This window comes from Engraulis encrasicolus, chromosome 15, assembly GCF_034702125.1.
Source record: "Engraulis encrasicolus isolate BLACKSEA-1 chromosome 15, IST_EnEncr_1.0, whole genome shotgun sequence".
Classification (NCBI taxonomy): Eukaryota; Metazoa; Chordata; class Actinopteri; order Clupeiformes; family Engraulidae; genus Engraulis; species Engraulis encrasicolus.
Window position 1 is genome coordinate 15,245,674 of NC_085871.1, and position 10,000 is coordinate 15,255,673.

At 43.6% G+C, this 10,000-nt stretch overlaps 1 protein-coding gene across 1 annotated transcript in view; it reads left to right on the plus strand.

Annotated features, from left to right (window-relative positions):
• The window catches only part of magi2a (membrane associated guanylate kinase, WW and PDZ domain containing 2a), a 465,595-nt gene that overhangs the window by 281,298 nt on the left and 174,297 nt on the right, over window positions 1-10,000 (plus strand). Inside the window, exon 4 of the mRNA XM_063217120.1 lies at window positions 2,510-2,734. Coding sequence (XP_063073190.1) covers window positions 2,510-2,734 — 225 coding nt within the window. The remainder of the gene's footprint in view (window positions 1-2,509; window positions 2,735-10,000) is intronic.

Below are 10,000 nucleotides of genomic sequence, written 5' to 3' on the forward strand. Positions count from 1 at the left end.
TCATCTCTTTGCACAAAATGAAAGTGCAGTCATGCTTAAGCCCTCTTTTTTGGGCACGTCACCTCACAGTCGTTCAGATCCAAAATTCTGAGACAGAAATACATGTATATAGTATGAGGGAGCTGAGAGAGGTATTCCACAGTTCATGGAGAGAAATCTGCAGTTAAGCAGCTATGCTAATGTCTCCTCATTAAAAAGAGGAAAAAAACCAGATGGCAGTGATTAGCTTTCTATTTTTGGAGGCCATAGTGGTCATTGGTGCAGATACAGTTACCCTCAAGCCATTTCACTGGGCTAAAGTATTGTCCACTTTAAGCACGCTCGCTGACAAAATTAGCCAGTTCTTATCTCACCTTTTACATTGCATGGCATCATATTACATTATACTTTGCTGATGCTATCAGCCAGAATGGAATATACCATAGGTGGGCAAGCTCAGGCCCGGGGGCCACTTGCTGCCCGCTGAGCCATTTCATGTGGCCCGCAGAGCCTTTAGTAGGCTATAATTCTGGCCATCCCCCCTCACAATACACGGTAAGACAGGAGGTCTTTAGTTATGTACTCCCACGTTCCACATTCGTCAATCTTGTTCCCAAGACCAACTCCCTAAACATTAGGTCACAGCTGTTTGAACTAGTTTTGTGTATCACGGTCATAAAGTTGGGGTAATATAGAGAGCATTTCCATGGAGTTAACCATTAACCACCAACATAAGAACTCACTTGCATGTATTTTCATCGTTTTACGTTGTTTACATATTATTATTTAAATACAGTTTACTATTATGGATGTGTTTTAAGATGTGTCATCTCCCTCAGTTACTCTGATTTCAGTTTTGATCATCCCCATAGGCTTTTGAAGAATTGAAACGTTTTCAGTCACCATTCAGTGATGTGAGTCGTGGTACTTGAGTTAAACACATAGGACATGGCCCCTGTTGTGAAGTGAAAGTTAAAGCCCACCTGGGAAACTCCCATTGTCCGCCCCAGCACTCCACAATTGGGAGGGAAAGTGGAAAACAGCGATCCTAGCGGTTACGTTCCAAACACCAGGGTGATCATATTGAAACTCCCATAGACAAGTTTTAAAAAAAATCCCACAAAGATATGACTTGGAACTATAACACCAGACACATTTTTCAGCGTACACAATAGCATGAACTACTACCTGTGAAAATCTTAAGTCATTTTTTGCCCTTTTAAGAAAAATAGAAATTGTGCCAATCTGGTCGGAAACGGACTACAGCTCCCAGCATGCTGTGCTTCGCGCCTCGTTGACAACACAGAGAAACAAATGAACGCGAACGAACGCAAGTTCTTCGCATATCTTCACATTCTTGTAATCCTATGAGTTCCACATTGTCTTCTTATTACACATATATACACGCGATCATTTTGGTATGGTTTTAAATTCTCTAGTAGATATGATGGCTTCTGTGGTGATGAGTAACCACCTCTCTGGCTCATGTTTGGCTATGCTAATTTGGCTATGCTAATTACATGGAGTAAACAAGCCACACATGCCAGTCAGTGTAGTTCTGTATTAGCTTTTTAAAGAATATTAAAATCAGCTCAGATCAGTGAAAAACCGAACATTTTACCACCTGATTCGATAAAACGGGCCAACATGCCCATAATATGACTGCCACTACTTCTACTTCGTCGTCAGGGCCGAGATGTAATTTTTCAAAGAAAAAAAACATTCATTTGTTGCAGGGGGTTGGAACGTTGCCAGCAGGGGGCGATGAGATTACTTTCCCTCCCTATACACAGCAATCACTGCACACAACGCACGGTGAACGGTGCACATTGTAACTTACAATTTGTAAGGCTACAGAGGAAGCGCTGAGCATTTTCACACAGTATTTGACTTGTCGAAGGAAGTCAATTTCAACTACAAAAGCAGCCTTCTTCTCTGACTTCTCAAGCTGTTGCTCATACAAAACCGGCCATTTTCCCTGAGTGCTACATTACAGCAAAAGAATGATGTATGTAAAGTGTTGAATTTCAACAGCCTTATATATCTGTCAACTTGTCAATGTTGTGTTTTTTTTACTTAGAAAAAAATATTTGGTTATTTTGTTCCTTTCTTCAGCGATTCAGCATTTGTGTGAGTGAGGGGGGGGCTTATCCACAAACATCAATCTCACGACAGACTGTCAACTAAATATGTAGGCTATGATGTGTTGTTAAACCTACAGTTTGACACAAGATGAAGTGAAATCAAGTCTGTGTGAGTGTGTGTGCGTACATGCATGCGTGTGTCCGTGTCTATGTGCAAGTGCAAGTGTCTGTGTGCAAGTGCATGTGCAACCATATTACGTAATCGAAATTCTTTGTTGTACTTCACTTGTAATATGACTCAACAATGTATGTGTGTGTGTGTGTGTGTGTGTGTGTGTGCGCGTGTACGTGTGTGTGTGTGTGTGTGTGTGTGTGTGTGTGTGTGTGTGTGTGTGTGTGTGTGTGTGTGTGTGTGTGTGTGTGTGTGTGTGAAAACACGTGTACAGAAAACTACTACGGGACGCCCAAGCCCCCGTGCGAGCCCGTGCCCACGCCGCTGCTGCTCGATGTAACAGACCGCCTGCTGCCGGGCGCCAGACCCAGCTCGCAGGGCAAGCGGCGACGCAACAAGTCCGTCAGCAACATGGAGAAGGCCGGCATCGAGCCGCCCGAGGAGGAGGAGGAGGAGAGGCCCGTCGTCAACGGCAACGGACACGTGCCCGTCACCCCAGGTGGGTACCACACCGGTGGATGTCTGTGAGTAGAATGGGTGGGTGGGTGTGTGTGGGTGAGATCCTGTGGGGCAGTGTGTGCGCTAAAGCAGTGGTTCTCAACTGGAACAGTCTTGGGACAAACCATTTTCCACTCTCATTCGGTCGCGACCCAAATTTTTTAGTGTTCAAGTCAATTCAATGTAATTCTCAAAATATAACCACAATAGGCCTGTTTAATGACATAATTATTATTTCTTATTCATTTATTATAAATAATATATATTTATTATACATTTATTTCATATATATTATTTATGTATTTATTGTTATTATTATTAGGCCTACTACTACTACTACTACTACTTCTACTACTTACTACTTCTTATAATAATAATAATAATAATAATAATAATAATAATAATAATAATAATAATAATAATAATAATAATAATAATAGGCTTATACATAGGCCTACTTGTGTTCTGCATCTGCATGGTCATTTTAACATTATCCTACATTTTAAAAAGTGGGCTGTGTGAACATTGCAGCATGTATCTGAGGAACAGCTAGCCTATGTCTTGACATTAAAAATCATCCTTTCAAGATGTGGGAAATGTATTCTGGTTTATTATGAATAGCAGTAGGCCTGTGAACGCAGCAATTAACAAAACACTGTGATTATTATCACGTATGCCTAGCTTGCACAAGAAGGAGCACCGTGTTTTTTTTTAAACTAATTACAAGGGCTTCAAAATCCGGTAGGATGGTAGACGGAGCATATCGTTCAGTTCAGTGTCCAACCTGGACGCTGTCTTGATTTGAGTTGTGGTGTGAAGAAGCCACTTTCACAAAGATAGTGTGCTGAAATATTTTTTGATAGCCCGTCTCGTGGAAACATGGAATACTCAGCTCAGGGTTCCCACACGTCCTGGAAAACCTGGAAAACCTGGAAATTTAGAGATATGTTTTCAAGTCCTTGAATGTCCTGGAAATTCACCAAATGTCCTGGAAAAAAATATTTTGTCCTGGATTTTTTTTCCTTCAACTTTTTCCCGATTTTGTTTGTGGTATAATTTTGACTCTTTTCCGAGTCTAGACATGACGATTGAATTTATATCCACCTATTGAATACATTATTGTCCACACACACACGCACAGTTTAGTCAGGTTGCCAACTTTGATTTCTCCAGCGCCTTCAACACAATACAGCCACTACTGTTGAGAAACAAACTACTGCAGATGGGAGTGGAGACTGGGCTGGTGAACTGGATCACAGACTACCTCACAGGAAGGCCCCAGTTCGTCAGACTAGGTGACCTCACATCAGAGACTGTAGTCAGCAGCACTGGAGCTCCACAAGGAACGGTGCTCTCCCCCGTGCTGTTCACCCTGTACACCACCAGAAATGTTCTAAGCTATGAGATAGCCGTCTCTCATTGGCTCCCATTATAGCCCCGTTGGCGCACGCAGCCAAGTAAAAGATGAATGGGAGCCTATTGGGCTAAATGGCTCAGCAGGGATTTGTGACGATTCTGTTCTCTGGTTTGTAAAGATGTGTGCACATTCTGTACCTTATCATGGAAGTTGTATTAGAAGTGAAGTTAAAGGTTCCTGACATGGCTTTGTTCTCCCAAAGACGTGTTAGTTTTGTCCTGCAACACGCTAGCATTCGGCTAATACCTGCTGGCTGAGGAATCTCTGCGACTATTCACGACCAGAGCTGACGAGAGACGTACTCTGACTGATCCTCCTAGCAGAGACATCTACGGTCACACACCTCAACCCCCACCACCGTCCAACATGTTAATTGAAGGTGCCCAAATTCTTATGATGAGCGCAGTCATTTCCTTTACCCCATGTACACATGCTGCTTTTCCACCACCTTAAATGCAATAAATAACAGGTGTCCGCAACAATCCTAACATAACTTTAAACACATCGACATCTGAAGTCAGACTTAAAACTACAAAACAAATGGCGTATGCCGTAAAGTCGATTGTCACGTGTTATGTCATTGCTATAGTTGAAATAAGGGTCATTTTCACGAATCTAACACTTGACAAGATGCAAACGTGTCGGCAAATGCTTTCACTTACTCATATCTATCGAACGCGACTTCATTGTTTCCAGGGAAAAAATCACACGGGCAGATAGTTCTAAGAGAAGCGTACAGCCCCATTGGCACCCATTCATTATTTACTTGGCTGCGATAACATAGCTGCAGTGCCACTCCTGGCCACACCAGCTAGTTGTCGTTCTTGTACAAGATTCCATTTTCTTTGACACCACTGACTTCAACTACAACACGAAGACCTGCCACATGCAAAAGTTCTCGGATGACACGGCCATTGTTGGATGCATCAAAGATGGGCAGGAGGGGGAGTACAGGGGACTGGTGGAGAACTTTGTCAAATGGTGCAGAACCAACCAGCTGCGGCTGAACACCACCAAAACCAAAGAAATGGTGATTGACTTCAGGCGAACCACCCCACCCCTGGTGCCTGTCTCTATCGAGGGGGAGACTGTGGAGACAGTCTCCACATACAAGTACCTGGGTGTTCACCTGGACTCTAAACTGGACTGGTCTGCCAACTCACATGCACTGTACAAGAAAGGCCAGAGCAGACTCTACTTTCTGAGAAAGCTGAGATCTTTCAATGTCTGCAACAGACTCCTGCAGATGTTCTACCAGTCTGCCATGGCCAGTGTGCTCTCCTATGCTGTGGCATGCTGGGGTGGCAGCATTAGGAAAAGAGATGCTGGACGGCTCGACAGGCTGGTGAGGAAAGCAGGGTCTGTTGTAGGCACAGAACTGGACGCCCTCACAACCACAGCCGACAAGAGGACACTTGGCAGATTGGACTCTATTTTGGACAACGACAAGCACCCACTGTACCCAGTCCTCAACAACCAGAGAAGCCTGTTCAGCTACAGACTGCGCGCCATCTCCTGCAAGACAGACAGGCTGCGGAAGTCCTTTGTACCCAGGGCCATTCAGCTTTTCAACATTGCACAGAAGGACACACAAAGAGAGATCATCATAGGGGACTGGACTGCATAAACAGATCCCACTCCTGCATACTCTTTTTACCTGGACTCTCTTACCCTTCGACTCCTTTTCAGCGGAATGCACAGCTGAGTGTGTGTGTGTGTTAGTGTGACTGTGTGTGTGTGTGTGTGTGTGTGTGTGTGTGTGTGTGTGTGTGTGTGTGTGTGTGTGTGTGTGTGTGTGTGTGTGTGTGTGTGTGTGTGTGTGTGTGTGTGTGTGTGTGTGTACGTACTCAGTCTGCGATGTGTGTAACCCCCCTGACTACTGATACTCCTGTCCTGGACTATGTATACTTTATTTTTGGTGTGTGTGTGTGTGTGTGTGGGTGTGTGTGTGTGGAGTGACACAGGGGGTGACTTGTGTTTAACCCCCCATCTCTTTTTCTAAGGAATACAATGGACATTGTTCTAGGAAAGAGACTATGGACACTCCTGGTCACTTTATGGCCACCTTGTCTTGGCTACTATGTGCCACTTAGCTAAGGCACATGTGAACACTGGACACTTTACACTTTATATTTTTGGTGTGTGTGTGTGTGCGTGTGTGTGTGTGTGTATGTGTGTGTGTGTGTGTGTGTGTGTGTGTGTGTGTGTGTGAGAGAGAGAGAGAGATGCCTTGGCAATAAGTATGCAACAGCGAGCTATATATGATTATTTTATTTTATGTGTAAATATGTGTGTTATGTCTTGTGGACAATGTCTTTATGTCTTTATTTATGTGTGTATGCTACTTGACACCTTAATTTCCCCCTGGGATCAATAAACGATACTCTACTCTACTCTACTCTACTCTTTTTGCACTTATACACAGTCATATTCTTTGACTCAGTGTTGCCAAAAGTCGCTACAAGTCGCTAGTTGGCTTGCTGAAAAGTCGCTAGATGATATGATGGCGTTATATATCTCTCGAAAACATGCCTAAGGTCATAATAGGCCTACAAATAGGCAGTGCTAGCACCTACTTACAAAACATTGTAGTGCTATATTTTTTGGAGATCAGAGCATATCTGCAGCCCTGCTTAATCGTAGGAAATGCTTCTGACAGCAGCTCAGCGTCACTGAGGTGCTGTTTCCACGTAGCTGGATATTTACCTCCGCCAGGAGGTTATGTGATCGCCTGATTTCTGTGTGGCATGTCTGTCCGTCTGTCACTCTGTTCGTTCGCTGCTATTTCGCGGGCAGCCACAAGGTGGAAGAGGTGAATTGAGCAATGACAGGACGTGCCTGCGATTTGGATTGATGTACAGTGACCAGTGACCACAGCATAGCGCGCCGATTTGCTGTGCCATGGCTGCGTAACCAATAGCACACCAAAAAATGTACAATATGGCACACATATCGAGTTAATTGTTCTCCGAGCGTTTGGCCTGACAATCAAATCAGGTTTTGCGGAGTTGAACAGTTGTTCCCTGTTCAGTTGAAGTCCACGAAGGGTGGAGATATTAATAACGGCGAACAGTGGTTAACAGTGATGAAGGCAGCGCCAAGGAGGAGAAGGTGTGCAGTTCACTAGATTTTGGTTAATCGAAGTTGTGTTGCGACGGTCACCACAACAAAGCCAATCAGAAAGCGCACAGCGCGGATTTGCTGTCACTGTGCCCACATGGCCGAAGCCATAGGCGTAGCCAGTCACTAAAACATAATGTAATATAATAATGACGACATAGGCTATAATGTCACGCGTACGTCGCAGCTTTCGCGGAGTTAATTGTTCTCAACCAAATCAGCTTTCTCTCGTCTGTCCGGTTGAAGTTTGTTCGAAGGGTGGAAGAACTATAGTTCACTATTTAAAGTTAGCCAGCGTGTGTGATCCTAAAGTGTTCTCAAAGGGCAATGTTGACCACCGTAGTCATATCATTAATTATTATGGGTGGATATTACAGTAATAGCTGTGCCATTTAATATTGTGGCAAAACAATTAGGCTATATGATGAAAGGCATGCTGCCAACACACAATGAATGACCGATGTCACCAAGGCTATAGGGATGGGATCTAATAATTTCTAGTAGGCCTACATATTCCGTATTACAGTAGGGTCTATAGGCTATGGCATGACCAAACATTTGCCAATCCCACAATGACAGGTGAACTATACTAAAGCTAACCAGGTGACACACATCCTAGCTAATAAAAGAGACACATCATTTGGTTAACATTAAAGGTTCACTTCTCTCAACACAATGGTAGGCCTAACATGTAGGCCTGCATGAATCACACCACACCATGTCACAAATACAAATTCAGCTTCCCTGGCGGAGGTCTGCATTCTCTGAGTGCATTTCTAGTTTTATATGTGGATATTTTTTTCTCCTGCTTGTATTGGTTTTGCATTGGTTTTGGCCTTCCGTTTCCACGTAGCAGATATTTAAAATCCAGGTATAAAAAGCAGGAGAAAAAAAAATCCTGTTTAGGGGGCTGAAACGCATTTGTTACAATGGAGGATTTTTTTATCCACATGTTGCATTTACACCTAGCAGGAGAAAAAAATACCCTGCTAAAAAATTATCCTGCTACGTGGAAACAGCACCTGAAAAGACATGTTTTACCAAAAAGTTGCTAAATGTGGATTTTAGTCGCCGAAAGGTTAAAGGTTAAAAGGTTAAAATGAACCATTCCATCTGTTGTTTAATTTATTACTTGTCCCCTGTCGGTGTGTCGCTGTGTATGCCCAAATTGTGGGTTCGACGGAGAAAACATCCGTCCTGAATTACCAAAAAATGGTCCTGGAAATGTCCTGGAAATGTCCTGGAAAATGATTTTTAAATAAGTGTGGGAACCCTGTCAGCTGTGACATGGCACCAGAACTGACACAAAGTGACTTTGCCGAATGCTGCTACCATTGAGTAGTCACACAGTCACGCAGTTCGATCAGCTGTTTCTCTTTCTCAGCGCAGCGCGTATATCGTCGGTTTCAAAAGGATTGTGCTACCCATTCTTTGCTCTGTGCACTCTCCGGGAAGTAGTCGAGTCATTCATTAAACCGCGTAGTTTGTTGAGATGTGCAGAGATGGTGTTCTTCAGAGCATTTTTTGTCCACAATATTATCCACACAAAGTATCTCTTGACAAGCGTTGGGGAAAATGTCAAGCCTGTCATTGTTTACCCTGGTTCCCACAATGCGAGCTTTCTTTTCAACGCACTGTCTTCAACACTCGACTGACTGGTTGCACGCTACTATCTATCTCGCATAAACATTCTGATTGTATGACGACAAATGACATGGAGTCAGAGACGGTTTTGGTAGCTTTAGGTTTAAACCGTCTCTGATGGAGTTCAATCGCCTATCAAATGAAAAGTTTTAAATTGTTGCAGGAAAAGTTGATGTTTTTTTTTTGGCGAATCAATGAATTATGATTTTTTTTTTTACACCATGGCTCCGCGACCCACCCATATCCCCTCCGCGACCCACCAGTTGAGAAACACTGTGCTAAAGGTTTGTGGTCGTGGGTATGTGTGGGATCCTTATGTGCTCTTGTCTGTGCCTGTCTGCCTGGCTACCTGTGTGCATGTGTGCGTGCGTGCGTCAGCAGGAAGTAAATAGTAACTATATAGTATGTGAGTCAGTGACGTTTCAGCAATAGCACACGTCAGGGCAGCACACTTTTTTTTCCAGTGGACTATCTAAGAACCATATTCATTGTAGCATATACTTCATTTATGGCCATTACATGCTGTTGCGCCACCTGACGTCTGAGCCCCCCCCCCAAAAAAAAAAAACGTTTGTGACCCATACACTTACAAGTACACAAGTACTAAGTAAGAAGTAAAAGTAATATGTGAATAACTAGGGAAGTAGTAAATCAGAAACGTAGCATCCGAAAGAAAAGATAGTAGAAAAGATCAGAAAATATAAAAATCCAAAAATAGATTTGGGCGTCATGAGATAAGAGACCGCAGGGTTAGAGGTGGTAGACAGCAATTCCGTGTCGGTTCTGGAATGTTCTGATCTGTTCCGATTGAGCTTTGACGTAACCCTGATAACCCCACCGTCATCCTTGCTCGCACGTTGCCAGGCCCCATAGCAACTGTGTCCTCATCCTTGGACCACCAGTGTTAGCCAGGGTTAGTGTTTCCAGGGAGACATCATAGCAACCAAATGCTATCAGACGCCATGGCAACCTAATGTTATCAGCCCCGTTTTTTTGGCACAGATCTTATTAAATGTGGGGGGAAAACAGAAGCGAAACAGAGCTCAGGTCCATGGAAGGAAATAATGTATACTGTCAGAAAAAGGA